Genomic DNA, 17,159 nt, shown 5'->3' on the forward strand with positions numbered 1-17,159 from the left:
ACCCAGCTAATTTTTTATTTTTTGTAGAGATTGGGTCTTGCTATGTTGCCCAGGCTGTGTCAGTCATTTTAATTTTCACCTTTCTAATAGGTGCTTTTTTTTTTTTTTTTTGAGACAGAGTCTCACTCTGTCACCAGGTACCAGGCTGGAGTGCAGTAGCACAATCTCGGCTCACTGCAACCTCCGCCTCCCGGGTTCAAACAATTCTCCTGCCTCAGCCTCCCAAGTAGCTGGGACTACAGGTGCACGCCACCACGCCCAGCTAATTTTTGTATTTTCAGTAGAGATGGGGGTTCACCATACTGCAGTCCCCTGATGACCCCCAGGGTTGAGTCTCTTTGCATGTGCTTATTTGCCATCCCTATGTCTTCCTTGGGGAGGTGTCTGTTCAGATCTTTAGTGTGTTTTTCATTGTGTTGCTCTCTTACTATTGAGTTGTAGGAGTTCTTTGCATGCTCTGGGGGCAAGCCTTGCATCTGAGAGGTATTCTGCCAAGATATTCTCTCAAGGTTGTTTTGAGTGTTAAATGACATCATCAACACCCAATAGTGGATGCTCTTACCATTATTATGATTACTACCATTATTTATTACTTCATTTCGTCATTGTGGATACGCTCATGTGCTTCCCAGCCCAGATCTGCCAGGAGCACCTGCCCACAGGGCTTCTTTGGTGCCCCATACCCACCAGTTGGGTCCCCTCCAGCCAGCCCTCCCTGAAGGAGCCCCAGGTTCCACCAGAGCTCCAGGATGCACTCTGCGTGTTATCTGGTGTTTATGATCCTCATTTATCAAAACCTGTCAGCTGGCTTAGGCTGCTCCGCCGCACTGCTCATGGGAGGGGAGGCCTGGGAGGTGGCCTCGCCCTCCGGGACCTGTGGGAGATACAACATCACAGCTCTCCCCATCGTTTGGCTGGAATCCACAGCCCAGTGTGCCGGATGTGTGCAGACATCTCCCGTTCATTAGAGCCACACCATGGCACCCGGGTCTAGGCTCTGATTCCCATTTGCAAATGAGACAACAGAAGCTTGAAGAGGCCACGTGGCTGCCCAGAATCCCACAGCCCAGAAGGGTGGCCCTGAGATATGATTGCAGGCTCTCTGGCTCTCATGTCATCACTTGCTCTTATTCTCACTCAGCAAACTCTCATCCACCTCTCCTGCTGCCCGGCCAAGCGGGAGAGCAGCCAGAGGCAGGCAGCAACGGTTGAGCACCCAGCAGGTACGAAACACCAGACCGCATAAATGATCTCACTCCAGGGAGGTGGCTGTTACTGTCTTATTGTCCCATTTTACAGACCAGGAAACTGAGGCTTAAAGAGACCTAATGACGCACTCAATAAATTAGTGGCAGAGCAGGATTTGAAACTAGGCACACTGTTTCCTCAGCCCGAGTGCCTGACTGCTGGGCCAAACTGAATCCATGGGCTGGGCTGTGTCCCTTGAGTGGGATGGGCCCCCATCTGGTCCACAGTTCTGAGAGCACACATGCTCTGTGTGTGTCCTCACCAGTCATCACAAAGGCCCTCCAGGAGGCCTTGCCATCCCCATTTACCCGTGAAGTCCCCTTTTCTTCCCCCATCAAGCTCATGTGGCCCCATCTCTGAACCTTGTCCCATGCAGGGCTGCCTCTCACACCAGCTTCCCCACCCAAGCAGCTACAAGGACCAGAACTGCATCCAGAGGTTTGCAGCAGACCCTGAAGCAGACTGGCCAAGGTGGCCTGGCCCTTCCAACTTCGGGAGGCCTCGAGGCTTACAGGTTCCTTTCTCTTGCTCTGAATGACACTAGGAACCCAAAGATACATCTGGCTCGAGGACAGTACAGGGCTTGCAGGAACCCAGAGGAGCCAGTGAATTCCACCTGGAGCATCAGGGCAGGCTGCCCAGGGATGGTGGTGCTGGCATGTGGCCTAGAAAGATGGTGTGGTCATCAGCCTATCAACTCCACTTTTCTCCACCAAAGCTCTATCGCCCCTTCCCACACCCACTGCCCCACTGGTTTTATCTTTGTGATTGGCAGGCTCCCCAACCCTAATCTGGAGGAGGCTCCAAGCCTCCCCATTACCCTGGCCTCCTCCCTCAGCCTCCTTCTACTGCTCGCCTGCTATCACAGCCTCAGAATCTTTCTGAGGTCCCAGCCCCTCCCCGCTGGAGGAGGAAGCCTCCGCCAGGGACCCTGCTCTGGGAAATGTGTAGACAGACTGGGAAGTGTGGCAGATGGCCCTGTGAATGGTCACAGTTCACAATCAATTCCAGGAGTGTGGAGATTTTAGAGAATGGCTGCAAATTCTCTGTCATTCCTCCACTGAGAGGCAGGGTCTATGTCTCCTCCCCTTATATCTAAATGGGCTACTTCAACCCACAGAGTGAGGCAGAAGTGAAGCCGGGGGGGCTGTTTATACTGCATCAGGCCAGGCAGCTTCATCTGCTTCTCTGGGGACACTCATGTTCCGTGTGTGTCGCCATGCTATGAGGAAGTCACAGGCAGAAGCTGGGTGGAGGCGCTCCAGTCCCATCAGGCAGGGCCCAGCCTAGAGTCCTCCTGGGCCAGGCGAGGAGGAGGTGAACGTGCAGGTGAAGGAACCCGCACTTGAATCCAGCTGAGGTTGGGACCTTCCAGCACAGGGACAGGCCATCCCTACTGTGTCCGCTGTTTCATATTCCTGAGTTTAGAGTGGTTTGTGACACAGCAGGAGATAAGCAAAGAGGGGATTTTGTGACTTCCCCCAACCCTGGTCATCATTCCTTTCTCAACACGTATCCGCTGGAACCCATGAGGGGACAGGGGTTGCTCAAAGTCAAATTCTAGATCCACTGTTTTCCCTGTCCCTGTAAAACAGTGGGGCAGGATTAGAATCAGGGAACATTTGATAGGACCCCTTGCACTACTCCCAACCCACTGCACACACCCTAGCCCCCGACAACACTTGAGTCTGGGTCTCAGGTCACTAGATGGTGACATGTTCCTCCTGGCTCTGGCTTCTGATGAGTACCTCAATTTGGGTAATCCTGGAAGGCTACATGGAAGAGGCAGGATTTGAGCTGTAAAGAACAGGCAGAGTTGATAGCCGGGCACGGTGGCTCATGCCTTTAATCCCAGCACTTTGGGAGGCCGAGGCGGGTGGATCACGAGGTCAAGAGATCGAGACCATCCTGGTCAACATGGTGAAACCCCGTCTCTACTAAAAATACAAAAAATTAGCTGGGCATGGTGGCGCGTGCCTGTAATCGCAGCTACTCAGGAAGCTGAGGCAGGAGAATTGCCTGAACCCAGGAGGTGGAGGTTGCGGTGAGCTGAGATCGCGCCATTGCACTCCAGCCTGGGTAACAAGAGCGAAACTCCGTCTCAAAAAAAAAAAAAAAAAAAAAGAACAGGCAGAGTTGAAATAATTGTGATATTTTGTTTATATTAAAATGTTATATTAATTATATTGATTGTTTTAACATTAAAATACATAAATTTAAAATATCCTGAAAATAAGAAACACCTTCTGCAGAAATGTTTGACAGAAAAAGTGTAAACAAAACAAAACAAAACAATCTTTGTAGGTTCAGGGTTCAGAAATCATCACGGCTGGCGTGTTGGTGTATTTCCTACATTTCTACCATGCAACTCAGACCAGGCTGCAGCCTTTAGCAAACTTTCCCACTCAACCAGGGGAGAGACCAGCTGGCAGAAGAGAGAGATCCCATCACCAGCAGAAGTGCCCATGTTTGGGCCATGTGGCCTCCAAGGAGGGTGCCAGCTCATGCCCAGACAGGACGACTCAGGGTCCCTAGTCCAAGGCTGCCCCTTCTCTGCCCTGCACGGACCACTGAAGGGGCTCTCACAGCTGTTCCTCCTGCCTCAAGCCATTCTCATCAGAACCATCTCGGGCAAGGCAGACTCTGCAATCTCTGCCTCCCAGGTTCAAGCAATTCTCCAGCCTCAGCCTCCCGAGTAGCTGGGACTACAGACACGCGCCACCACGCCCAGCTAATTTTTTGTATTTTTAGTAGAGATAGGGTTTTGCCATGTTGGTCAGGCTGGTCTCAAACTCCTGACCTCAGGTGATCCGCCTGCCCAGCCTCCCAAGGGGCAGCCTTGTAGATGGTGCATCCTTCCTGCTGCAGACTGTCCTTGGCTCTCAAGTCCCAAGCACAAAAAATAACCTGCAGACTCAGGACAGTGTAAATCTATCCTCAGGAAGGTAAAGAAAGCCACTTCTCTAAGCACGCCGGAGGCATCCTGGCTGTCCGCCCAACAGATGTCTGGATCAGTCTGAATCCTAGGAATCCAGGAGAGGAAATGAATTCCCTTCATCAGCGGCCTCAAGAGCACCCAGCAGCCCTCCTCCACCCGGGGACAAATTCTTCTCTCCACCCAAGAATGTTTGCAATCCTTCGGATGGCAGTTTTCCAAGACCAACCACTTGAATGCCCTCTCTACCCTCATACAAGCAAGACCTGTTCCTTGCTGGGAAGAATGGGGTGCGTGACCGTCCTTTAAAGGGCTGAACCCGTAGCTGCTGCACCCGGGGGCACACTTGACGGGAGAGGAGAAGCGGCCTCTTCTCTGCATGGGGATGTGGGGAGCCGCTCAGGGACAGAAAACGAGGCCTTTACAGCACCGGTTTAACCGCGTCGGCCACGCCGCTGTCCCGCACAGATCTGAGGCTTGGCTTCGGGTCCGGCTCCACGCCCCAGGTCCCCAGGGTCCGCGGCCCTCGGGAGGCCTGGCCCTGGGGGCTGAGCTGTGACCTGGGACCCGAGGCCACGCTCCCAGCCAGGGCCGAAGGGCTCTGTTCGGGGCACGTGCGCCCCTTCCGCAGGCCCTGCGCAGACCCCACGGTTCCACACCACAGCGCTCGTGGCTGAGACGCTGGAGGCGGCCGCACATTCGCCCTGGCAGCCTGCTCCGCCGCCCGCGCGGCCCTGTGGGCGGGCGCAGCCAATCAGAGGCTCGCCCTGGGCTCGGTCCATGGCTGGGGGCGTGTCTGGGGGGCGTGGCTAGAGCGTGGCTAGGGGCGTAGCCGGGCGGTCCCCGCGGCCTCTAGGCGCTGCAGCCTTCGCTCGCGCTGCTGCGTAGAGGGTTGTGGCGGGCCCGTGAGTTCCGAGTGACTTAAGATTCCCTAAAAATACTCCATTTTTGGCCTTCGACGACCTGGGCTGGCCTGCTCACCCTGTGTCCCTGCGCTCCTCTACTCCTTCGGTCTTGTGTGCTGGGGACACGTGGGCCTTGCCCGTGCCCTGCGCCGCCTTTGGTCTGTAGGAAGGCAGTGGCGCAGGGAGCAGGGAGCCAGCGGCTGCAGGGCTCAAGGCAGCGATCGCGAAGCGGCCTCCCCAGAATGCGCAGTGCCGGTGCAGCCCGGGTCCTGGCCACCCGAACAGACCCAGTCCCGCCGCGACGTGGCAGGTGCATCTCTTCGGCCCTTTGAGCTCCTCCCTCCTTATTTCTCAATCGCATACACTGCGATTCTTTTCTTTGTTTGCGATTTTAAACAATATCCGCCGACTCTCAGTGAGGATTCGGTTCTCTTAGGTATGAACCCTGTGCTTTGTCTCCTGTGAGCTCCCAGGCATCAGTTTTGGGATGCATCAGTATTTGGTGTTTACGGTACTATGGTTATGTAAATATTGTTCCCAGCTGAGCTGTGGAGTACATTGTGACAACGTTTTCTATTTTGTGTTGTTTGTTTTCCTGGGAATTCATAATAGCCTGTTTTCTTCTTGCATCAAGCTGGACACTGAGTGGATCCTTTCAAATCTGGAGACTCATGACCTTCGGTTCTGGGAAGCTGGAAGGCACAACTGCTGTTTTTACAAACTCTTTTTATTTTTTATTTTCAGAGACGGGGTCTCAGTATGTTGCCCAGGCTGGAGTGCAGTGGCTATTCACAGGTGTGATCCCGGTACTGATTAGCACGGGAGGTTGTTTTTTTTTTTTTTTTTTTTTTTTGAGACTAAGTTTGGCTCTTGTTACCCAGGCTGGAGTGCAATGGCGCGATCTCGGCTCACCGCAACCTCCGCCTCCTGGGTTCAGGCAATTCTCCTGCCTCAGCCTCCTGAGTAGCTGCGATTATAGGCACGCGCCACCATGCCCAGCTAATTTTTTGTATCTTTAGTAGAGACGGGGTTTCACCATGTTGACCAGGATGCTCTCGATCTCTTGACCTCGTGATCCACCCGCCTCGGCCTCCCAAAGTGCTGGGATTACAGGCGTGAGCCACCGTGCCCGGCAGCACGGGAGTTTTGACCTGCTCCGTTTTTGACCTGGGCCGGTTCACTCCTCCTTAGGCAACCTGGTGGTACCCTGCTCCTGGGAGGTCACCATATTGATGCTGAAGTTAGTGCAGACATCTGATCGGCATAGCTCACTACAGCCCAGAACTCCTGGGCTCAAGCGATCCTCCCACCTCAGCCTCCCGAGTAGCTGGGATTACAGGCACATGCCACCGTGCATGGCACAAACTCTTAACTCATCTTGTTTTCGTCCCTACCTACCCTTCCACCTCCAGAGGGACCTTGTGACCCCCAGCCTGTGTTTCTGGGGGACCTCTGGCCTTGAATGATCCCCTTGACGTGCAGAATTTGGTTGCAGCTTCTTCCACTCTGCCTAGGTGATTCCTATTAATTTTCCAGCTTCGAAAATTCTGTAGGCTGGGCTCAGTGGCTTACGCCTTTAATTCCAGCACTTTGGGAGGCTGAGGCAGGAAGATCGATTGAGCCCAGGAAAATTTGAGACCAGCCTGGGCAATGTGGCAAGACCCTGTCTCCATAAAAAATTAGTGGGGTGTGGTGGCACAGGCCAGTGGTCCCAGCTACTCTGGAACTTGAAGCAGGAGGATCATGTTAGCTAGAAGTCCCACTGACTCTACATGCTATTTTAAGCCAGCCCCCGTGCCCAGTTTCACGTGGCTCTTTCTTGTCACCCAGGCCTGAGCAGAGAAGCCACCTCTTCCAGGAAGGCCTCCCTGACCTGCTGGGGCAGGGACACTGGGCACTGACCACCCAGTGCTTCTCTGCTACCTCACTCAGCTCTACTTTGGTTATTTTATAGATTTACGTTCATCAATGCTGAATTTGCCTTATTTCTCAAGCTCCTCCAGAAGGCTTGCCCCATGAGGGCAGGAGGTCTTCACTGCCCCATGAAGGCAGGGACCTGTCTGTCTTGGTTTTCACTGTATCCTCAGTGCCTCCCATAGTGTCAGGGAAAACTAGATGATGCTGAGAACGCATATGGAACAGGTGAATGGGTTTGATCGTGAAGCAACTTCAGCATTGCTTAAGAAGCTGATAATGGTCCAAGCTTACTGGGAATGAAAGACCCTGGTATGAAAGGGTGAGACACCCGTTGTGGGAGGGACATAAACCCAGGCTTGGATGGCTGAAAAGGGACAGAAGCATTGATGGGAACGGACAGGGTGACCTACAAGGCCTGGCTGAGACAAATCATTGGTTCACGGTCACTTGGCTACTTCCTGCTTTGATTAGAAGACAGCCTTTGAAGGCAGAGATGCTGGATGCACTCATGTTATGGAGTCAGCCCCGCTGGGACATTTCTGCCTCTCTGCTCCCTGGTTATGTGATCTCCTGGGCAAGTTGCTTCATCTCTCCGTGGCTGTAGTACTTCTCACCCATCACGTGGCAATAAGGGCAGCCCTGCGGTCTGGGCTTCTAGATGTGAAGCATCAGCTTGAAGTAAAAAGCCCAACACACAGAAGGCTGTTATGGTGATGGTCTGGGTTAAAAATCTGGTGTTTTCCTTCCAGGTGGTGGGACCTGGGCAAGCTGTTTGAAGTCTTGGGCCTCAGTTTCTTCATCTGAGAGGTGAAGGTCTAACCACACCTGCTTCCCTGGGGCGTGTGTCAAGTCACTAGGCCTGGCATGCAACAGGTGCCAAGAAATATTGTCCCCTTGGCTGCTCCCTGCCTGCTGGGCAGGAAGTGCTATGTTTGAGGACTCTGGGCAGGGAGACACCATGCTGAGACTCCTGGGACCTCTGGACTGGTGCTGGGGACAGCCATAGGGTTACCGTGCAACCCTGCAGGGATCCTGGCAAGCCAGACTCGACTGCTCTGTTAGAAGTAGAGCTGGTGGCTTTCCAGAAAGCAGCGAAAGGGGCTCAAGGGCTGTTTGTTTTGCTTGGAAGGGGGTGTTGCAAAACGTTTTAGTGGAAGTGTGGGCAGGAAAAGGCAGGGAAAACCGTCTCCGTCTGACAGAACAGATTTCAAACAATAGCTCTGCCATTACCAGTAGGCTTGGATGCTTCTGGGCACCTCTCTGAGCCTCGATTTTCTCATCTGTTTAATGGGGTGATGATAATGGTAGACACCTTGTTGGGATGTTGAGAACTTTGCTCCACCCCACAAGTATTCACTGAGTACCTACTATGTGCCGGGGACACTGCAGTGACCAAAGCAAAGGCACTGCCCCCTTGCAGCTTGCATCACAGTGAGTCCACAAGATGCTGTGCTTGGAGGGACTAGCACATAGTAGGAGCTATAAAAATGGGACTTGATGTTTTGCTAGGGGAGCCAGTCACTTGTACGAATTCATCTTTTGCTATTTGAGAGTGATGATGATTTCCATAAAGCAGGCGGGCCTCCATCGAGGTTTCCTTCTCTGTATATTTCCACTTCAGCACCGGCCCCTGAGTGAGAGTGCTCAGGAACCATATATTGCTGCCTCCAAGCTTCTCAAGGGTAAATGTTCACTTTTCCACCACCCTCAGCATGGCCCGATGCTGTTCTGGGGAGAACCAGTCACAGGCCCTGCTTTGAAGCAGCTGGAGTCCGATGGGAGAGGCAGACAGAGGCGCAGCCACTGACGGGGGGCAGGGGAGTGAGCCATGGTGAGAGGGGCTGCGGCAGGGGCACTGGGCAGAGCAGTGTCAGGCAGGGCCTCCTGTCCCAGCTTCAGAATTGGGCCTTGAAGAAGAGGAGGGAACGTGTCAGGTAGGGAGGCAGGGAAGGGCATTCCTCACCCAGGGAACAACCTTTGCAAAGAAAGATTCAAGGAGGCCAGGTGCGGTGGCTCACACCTGTAATCCCAGCACTTTGGGAAGCCGAGGTGGGTGGATCACGAGGTCAGGAGTTCAAAACCAGTCTGGTCAAGACGGTGAAACCCTGTCTCTGCTAAAATTACAAAAAAATTAGCTGGGCGTGGTGGTGAGCGCTTGTAATCCCAGCTACTCGGGAGATTGAGGCAGAGAATTGCTTGAACCTGGAGATGGAGGTTGTAGTGAGCCGAGATTGTGCCACTGCACTACAGCCTGAGTGACAGAGTGATTCTGCCTCAAAAAAAAAAAGGCCCTTCTCTGTTCCTCGGCGCTGCCTACAGAGGGTAGCAGCGATCTCCTCCTCGGCATCATGACCACCCTTAGACCCCTTGTGAAACCCAAGATCGTCAAAAAGAGAACCAAGAAGTTCATCCGGCACCAGTCAGACCGATATGTCAAAATTAAGCGTAACTGGCGGAAACCCAGAGGTATCGACCACAGGGTTCGTAGAAGGTTCAAGGGCCAGATCTTGATGCCTAACATTGGTTATGGGAGCAACAAGAAAACAGAGCACATGCTGCCCAGTGGCTTCCAAAGTTCCTGGTCCACGATGTCAAGGAGCTGGAAGTGCTGCTGATGTGCAACCAATCTTACCGTGCTGAGATCGCTCACAATGTTTCCTCAAGAACCGCAAAGCCATCGTGGAAAGAGCTGCCCAGCCGGCCATCAGAGTCACCAACCCCGATGCCAGGCTGCGCAGTGAAGAAAATGAGTAGACAGCTTATGTGCACATTTTGTGTTTAAATAAAACTGGCATCTTCCTTCTTTAAAAAAAAAAAAAAAGGAAAGGTACCAGGAGGAAAGCTTGAATTGGGAGTTGCTGGACTGAGAGGTATCTGGAGAAGTCAGCCGGGATCGGAGTGTTGGAAGTTCCTCACCTAGGGAGCCAGGGCGGAGTTTAGAACTTGGCCAGCCATGTTTGGGAAGGCTCCAGCTGCAGTGTGGAAGGCCTGGGGGCGGGAAGCACGGAGAGGAGGAGGCTAGATGGCCGTCAAAACAGTGAGGGCAGTGGGTCTTGTGCTGCTGGGCACCCCAGAGCGTTGCTGTGCCCTGGTCACCAGAGGGCGCTGTGGGGCAGCAAGCAGAGGAGGCCCCAGCTGGTGGCAAGAGCATGCACATACCATGTGCACCGCTGTGCTGTGGCTTGTGTCTGTGGACGTGCCCATGTGGTCCATCCACATGCACATACGCACTTGAGCACCCCCTTGCATTTGTGTGTGTGTGCTTGTGTATTTGGGGTGTGTGGACTTGCATAGGTGTGAAGGGGCACATAAGTGTGTCCAAGAGGTATATATAGGTGAGAACAGGGACCCCTCAGCTCCCACCACACGGCCACACGGGTCTCCTTGTTACTCTCCTGCTAGCCATCCACCTCAGGGCCCTTGCACAGCTGTGCCTGGAATGATTTCCCCCCCAGATGTCTCCTTCCCTTATGTCCTTTGGTCTCTGCTTACATGGCACCTTCCAGGGAGGCTTTTCCTGATTTCCTTCCTTAAAATTATAGCCCCCACATCCAGACACACACCCTGTCCCCTCCCCTACTTTTCCCCGTAGCATTTTATTTTTTGAAAGGGTCTCACTATCTGCCAGGCTGGAGTGCAGTGGCATAATCTTGGCTCACTGCGGCCTTGACCCTCTGGGCTCAAGTGATCCTCCTACCTCAGCCTCCTGAGTAGCTGGTGTATGCCACCATACCCAGCCAACTTTTTTTTTTTTTTGTGGAGATGAGGTTTTGCCAGGTTGCCCAGGCTGGTCTCAAACTACTGGGCTCAAATGATTCACCTGCCTCGGCCTCTCAAGGTGCTGGGGCTGCAGGTGTGAGCCACCATGCCCGGCCTGCCACACTTTGACAGGCATTTTGCTTGTCTGGCTCACACACCAGGTCATACTCGCCAGGGAGTTGTGTCCGTCTTATTCAATGTTGTGCTGTCAGTGCCAGCCACATAATAATTGCTCAACGAATATCTGTTGAATGAATGAATGAGCTGCCCACATCCTGGGTTTGGGTCAGCCTCTCTCTACAGCCTTCTGTCACCACAGGTCCTGCCTACCTCAGATCATGCTTGCATCCTGACTTTGGCCACAATCCTTCCCATCCAGAGCCTCAGTTTCCCTGCATCTGCCAAGAGGGGGTTTGGGACTTTTCTGCTAGGAGTCAGGGTAAGACGCAGACTCTTTGACCCACGTCAAACATTCCTTCTGATTTCTGCATGGTCATGGAGTCCCCCAGCCTGATTGTGCCACTTACAGTCAGAAAGAAATCAGGAGACGTCACTACAGCAAGCCAGCAAGAGACCTTTGTCTCTGATGGTCCTCGGTGGCACTTCTTGAGCCACAGCAGTGCAGCTGTGCATCCCAGTCTGGCCCTCACCTGGTCCTCATGTGTGACCCTTTTTACACCTCCAACCCCTTGTCTCTGCTGCTCATTTCCAGGGATGCTCTTTCTTGCTTCTTTGCCTGGCAAGCTCCTACTGGCCTTGGATCTCCTTAAAGGTCCAGTCTCAAAATTGCCTCCTCTGAGAAGCCTTCCCTGACCCCACCCAGATGGAGATGCCTGCATCACCCAGGCATCCTCCTGGGACTTTTGCTCATGCATCTATTTATAGCACTCACATGGAGTTTTGTGATTCCTGGGCTGTTTATCGGGCTCCTGACTAATCCACAAACTTCTTGTATGTGAGGGCCTGTCTGAGTCATCCGGCCGCCACGGAGGTTGGCACGGGACTGGAGTCGCTTCACCCTGGTCTGTGGATGTTTTCCTCCTTCCTTTTTTCATTCCTCAAATATTTATTAGGCACCTACGATGTGCCTGGTTCTGGGCTGTGCATCGGGAACACAGCAGGGAATGAGGCGAGGGTGGTCTGGAGGGAGAGCTGTGTTAAAAACTCAGTCAATAATGAAGGCATCAGCAGCACGAGTGTTGTGCCTCAGTTTGAGGACCATGAAGAGAAGGCCTCTTAGGGGCATTCATTTAGGAGGCGGTCTGAGGGATGAGAGGGAACCAGCCCCAGGAGGCTTGAGTGGAGGAATGTTCTGGCAGTAGCAGCAAGGGTGAAGCCCCTGCAGCAGAACCATCCCTGGCACATTTGAGGGGCACACTAAGACTCTTGAACATCCCAAGGAGCAGAGTACACAAGGTGGAGTGTGGGGGAGCAGGAGTCAAGGCCGTTGGCCGGGGCCTGAACCCAGAAAACTCACTGGACCAGGCTTGCAGTTCTGGTAGAAAGGAAACGGCTGCTGGATGCCCATTTTACGGATGGGTAAGCGCAGGTCACCAGGGATGATATGGCCAGGGTGGAGGCAGCCCACAGTGTTTACGAACTCACATTTCCTGGGCACCTAGTGAGTGCCAGGCCCTAGGCCAGGTGTTTCCACTCCTGAACTCATGAAATGCTTTCAGAGACCTTATTGTCCCCATGGGATAGGTAAACTGAGGGACAGAGCTTCTCAGTGACTTCTCCAAGGTCACCCAGCTACTAAGTGCAGGAGCTGGTGTTGGAGTCCATACCTGTCTGAGCCCCAGGCTCATGATTTCCACCCCACTGCCTGGGAAGGGTAAACAGGAGACGCAGGAAGAGAAAGGTGATGACTCCAAGGCTTCCCTCTTATCTCACGTGGCCTTTCCCGCCGCTGTGTGCACGAGGCCTGCATCACCCCCACTTTACACCTGGGCAAGCAGAGGTCAGCCCTGGCCTCAAGCGTTTCTGGCAGGTGGTGGAATCTGCTTCCCTCACGTGAGGTCCCTGACAGGGTACGCACTCATGTCTGCCTGGAGGCCAGGGGCTGACCCATTGACCTTTGCCTGGCACATTCTGCCCTCACTAGCCCTGGCTTTACATCCAGAGTCACCTGATCCCAGCACCAGATTGGTCAGCGGTTCCTGAAATTCCCCGAGGTTCCGTGTGGGAGCAGAGGGAGGACTGGCCTGTCCACCCATTATGCAGATGAGCAGACTGAGGTCCTAGCAGGAGAGAAGAGAACCAAGGCCCAGGAGAGAGCCGGGATGGGGCCTGGGGCTCGCGGGATAAAATGCACCGCATGCCACCTCACTCCTTCTGAGACACAGTTTCCCCGTGTAGAACAGGGGCAGCAGTAACCAGCCACGAAAGCTCCTCGTGCTGCCTCGTCACCGGGCATTGCTGAGCTCACCACTGACTCCGCGCCCTGGCCGGGCGCCTGGTGCCGGGGCGCAAGTGGACGTTTGTTGGCGCGGGGCCCTCGCTGCGTGTTAGCGAGCAGCGCCGGGAGGTGGCTGTCACCGCCGCCCGCTCAGAGGCGTAGACTGAGGCTCAGGTGTCACGACCTGCCCGGGGCCAGTCCCGCTGCAAAGTTGCCGACTCTGATCTGAAACCCAGTCTCAACCCAGCAGCGTGTTTAACCCCCGCCCGCCTCGCCAGGCCCAGCCGGGCCACCTTTGGGGATCTCGGGGTTTTTCCAGACCACGCACCCAGGAGAACACGCCCTAGCAGCGCACCCGCCGAGGCTGGGGGTCTGGGGGTGCTGGTCGGGGTCTGGGGGTGCTGGGCGGGGCCTGGCGCCTGCAGGGAGTAGCGGGCACAGTGGGTCCCGGGAGTGGGCGGGGCTTGCGTGTTGACGGGCAGCGTGAGGGGCGAGGCTTTAAACCAGGAGGGCGGAGTCTGGCCGGGCCTCGGTTTTTCGGGCGGCGGGCGGACTTGACAGAGAGCGAGAGGGGCCAGGATCCTGAGCCCACGGGGGGTGGGGCCTATGTTTGATAGGCAGGGACAGCCGGCGTCTGATAGGTGGGGGACAGGCCTTGGAAACGGGAGGGCCAATCGGCATGCAGGGGTGGGGCCTAAGTTAGCGCCGTTCGGCTGGGGTCCCCCGGGTACTGCCCAGTCTGGCTCCGGCGCCGCCAGTTGCGGACGCGTCCCGCTGCAGTCGCTGCCGCGTGCCTCTGCTCCTCCGCCTGACCCGGGCCGTCTGCCCGCAGCCATGAGCGTGCTCGGCCCCGGTGGAGCCCGCTGTCCTCTAGATTAGTCCCCGCCGCCGTCCCGGACCCGTTTGCAGCATGGAGTCGCCCGCCTCGAGCCAGCCTGCCAGCATGCCCCAGTCCAAAGGTAGGCGCTCCCCGCCGGAACCTCGGCCTGATCCGGGCCCAGTCTGGGGCCGGGCTGCAAAATCCGACCGTTCTGTGATCCCACCCTATCCTGTCTTCGACCTGGCAGCGGCGCCCTGTCCCGGAACCCCTTCCTGTTTGGGGTCCGGCACCGGCCCCAGCCTGGGACCTCACCTGAACCCCCAGGTTAGGCCTTGGGACTGCACCCAGGCTCGAGATCACCCAGGCTGGACCCAGGCGAGGACTTTGTTCCCACCCATCCAAGTCAGGAGCCCCACTCTGACCTCATTTGGGCCTTATGGCTGCAGCCTAGACAGGAACTCTCCCAATCTTCTCCCTCAGCGGGACCCGGGTGAGATTCACACTGGTCAGCACCCAGTCCCACGTCCAGTTTCGGGACCCAGGGCTGTATCTAGGCTGGGATTTCCCTTGCGTCTCCATCTGGGCCCCAGAGTGCTCCTATTGTTGCGGATCTCACTGTAGCCTCTATGCGGGTGCTCTGGCTACACCCCAGCTCGGAACAGCCTGACCTCCTCTCCCCCAACTCTCCCTCTCCTTTAGGCCCTATGTTGCCCCTTCCCTGGCTGATCTCCACCCCGTCCTGCAGTTCTGTGTCCCCAGGAACCTCCCTTGTCCTCTCACCCCTCCCTAAGGTGCAGCCCCCTTTCTACCGGCTCCCCTCTGTCGAGTTGCAAGCTTCTCCCTGCGCTTGGGGCGCTCACCCCGTCTGGTTCCTGTCCTGGCTGCCTGGGATCTGGTCCAGCCTCCAGGCCAGGGTGCTGGCTGTGCAAGGGATTTGCTCTTCTCCAAGTAGCTGGCCTTCCTGGAAATTTTTGTGAGGTGGCGGCAGCAGGATTTGTCATGCGGAGGGGGGAAGGACGAGACTTGGAGGGCAGAAGGGGAATTTTTTTTTTCCGGAAGAGGAGAGGATGTTTTTAGTGCGTCGGAGTTTCAGCAGGCCGTGTTGTGAGAGATTTCCAAACCGGACATAGCCGTAATGAATGGGCTGCCTCACCCCAGCAAGTTCCCTGGTGTCTCTGGGTCTCAGTTTCCTTTTCTGTAAATTGGAAGTAATCACACCTGCTTCTGTGGACTCAGGAGTGGGGCGTGGGGTGGTGAATGCTAATGAGCTCTGAGGCGTTCACTCGCAGAGCGCCTTGCGCGGAGCCGGTGCTCACCAGGGAATACCGGCTGCACACGTCTCGCTGTTGCTCTCTCTTCTTGCTGGAAAGGGCTCCGCTGCTGGGACTCCGCTGCAGAGTGAACAGGAGGCAGGTAGCAGCGGGCACCCCCTCATCAGGGGTCAACCACTCTCCTGCCCTGGAGGGTGCAAGCCCGTGGAAGCCCTGTGGGGGTCTGGGGAGGGCATGGGCTCTTCCTGGCCCCTGCTGCTGGCTGCTGTGGTGGCTGGAGCCGGGTGGGCAGAATAATTATGCCTTACATAAGTGGGAGGCCGGATCCCTGACAATTGCCCAACCACTGTGAGTAACTCAGGAGGCACTCGCCGGGGGAGGCGTCTGAGGAGGGACCTCACTGCACAGACCTCGTGGAGCTTGGGAACCGGGAAATCAGACACTTCTGCACTCTGGAGAGCTCTGGGAGGGGTAGGAAGCACTGTTGGTTTTGGAGGCTTTTTTAGCTCTCCAGGCAGGGAATGCCTCAGCAAAATAAAAGTTCCAGTTGCAGAGTTGTGCAGGGAGAGGGGTCATAGAGGTGGTGGGAACGCGGTGAGAAGGCCAGGATGAACTTCTAGACATGAACCCAGGTCCCAGATGAGGGTGGGTGGGCTGAATGGAGGGTCAGGGACCTCCCTCAGGCCCAGGGAACCTGTAGCCTCTTCGGGGTCTGGAGAAGTATGTGGTTGCAGAGCTACAATGCCCCTCACCAAAATCCCTGTGAGCGCCTTTTTTTCCACGTGCCATGCATTTCCTCATTCATTCCTCACAGCCCCATTTACAGATAAGGAAACTGAGGCCCAGAGGCATTAAGGGCCTTGCCTGAGGCCACACAGTGGTGACAGGTGGACTAGGGTTCTCCCAGGACTGTGTGTCTCCACAGAGGTGTTCCCAGTGATCCCCTGTGTGCCGCTCCCATGCTAGATGCCTGAGCTGAGCAGGTGGGACACCCTCACCCTGGCCTTGCTCACAGCCTGTGCAGTGCGCCTGTCCTCACGGCCATATCAGACCTCAGGACAGACTGAAGCAGAGGTGCTGCCTGTCCTGCGCACAGTGCTTTACGCTGGGCCTGAGGCATATTCATTGCAATCCAACCCATTTGACAGATGCAGAACTGAGCTTGGAGCGAGGATGGCCGGCCTGCCCCAACAGGTGGAGATCCTCGCACCATGCCTGCCCCATCCTGGGCACTGGGCCTCCCAGCACAGAGCCTTCTCCACCTTCTCAAAGGAATTTGAACATGGCAGGGAGTGGCTGGCACTTGACCTTACTGGAGCTTTACCTTTGAGCTTCCTGCCTTGCAGCAGGTACCTGGGCCCGTCCTCTGTCCTCCGTGCCATGGGCCTGGGGAGTTTTCTGTGTGTGTGCAGCCCTCAGGCCCGGAGCTCTGCTGGTTTTCCCCTGGCCTCCTTGCCCACATGACCATCTTTGGGCCAGTGGGCAGGGGCATGTGTGCAAGCCACCTTTGTCCTTGCAGGGCACCACACATGTCCTGTTGTCGTTCAGAGCATGGGTTCTGCCCCTTCTGCCCTAAGAGTGCCACCTGTGGGGGCACTTCATGGTTAATTTTCACACAGCTTGGACCGTGTGGCTCCGGACTCCTGACTGCCCCATGGGGACACTGAGGCTTCAGGGAGCACTGCCGTGTCCTAGCCCTGCCTGGTGCGGCCACCCTCCCCCACCCCCGGCTGTCGGAAAGACTGGAGGTGGCACCTCGGGGACTTCCCCCACCCCTCTTGTGACGCACAGGAAACTCTCTGTCAGCCAGCCCATGGCCCAGGGCCCAAAGGGAGCAAAGTTCTCAGTTGGCCTGTGTGAGGAGAAGGCCGGGGCCGTGGAGGCTTCCGGCCGTGAGTCAGCGGGC

At 55.7% G+C, this 17,159-nt stretch overlaps 1 protein-coding gene and 1 pseudogene across 1 annotated transcript in view; both read left to right on the forward strand.

Annotated features, from left to right (window-relative positions):
* Positions 1-9,127: 9,127 nt before the first annotated feature.
* On the forward strand, positions 9,128-9,794 carry LOC105723604 (large ribosomal subunit protein eL32-like; annotated as a pseudogene).
* A 4,206-nt stretch (positions 9,795-14,000) lies between these two features.
* MAP2K3 (mitogen-activated protein kinase kinase 3) overlaps positions 14,001-17,159 on the forward strand; it is a 30,059-nt gene continuing 26,900 nt past the window's right edge. The window contains exon 1 of the mRNA XM_012461785.3: positions 14,001-14,121. Within this exon, the coding sequence (XP_012317208.1) occupies positions 14,073-14,121 (49 nt within the window). The 5' untranslated portion in view covers positions 14,001-14,072. The remainder of the gene's footprint in view (positions 14,122-17,159) is intronic.

Source organism: Aotus nancymaae, unplaced genomic scaffold (assembly GCF_030222135.1).
Source record: "Aotus nancymaae isolate 86718 unplaced genomic scaffold, 86718_ANA_hifiasm-v0.15.2.pri h1tg000018l, whole genome shotgun sequence".
NCBI lineage: Eukaryota > Metazoa > Chordata > Mammalia > Primates > Aotidae > Aotus > Aotus nancymaae.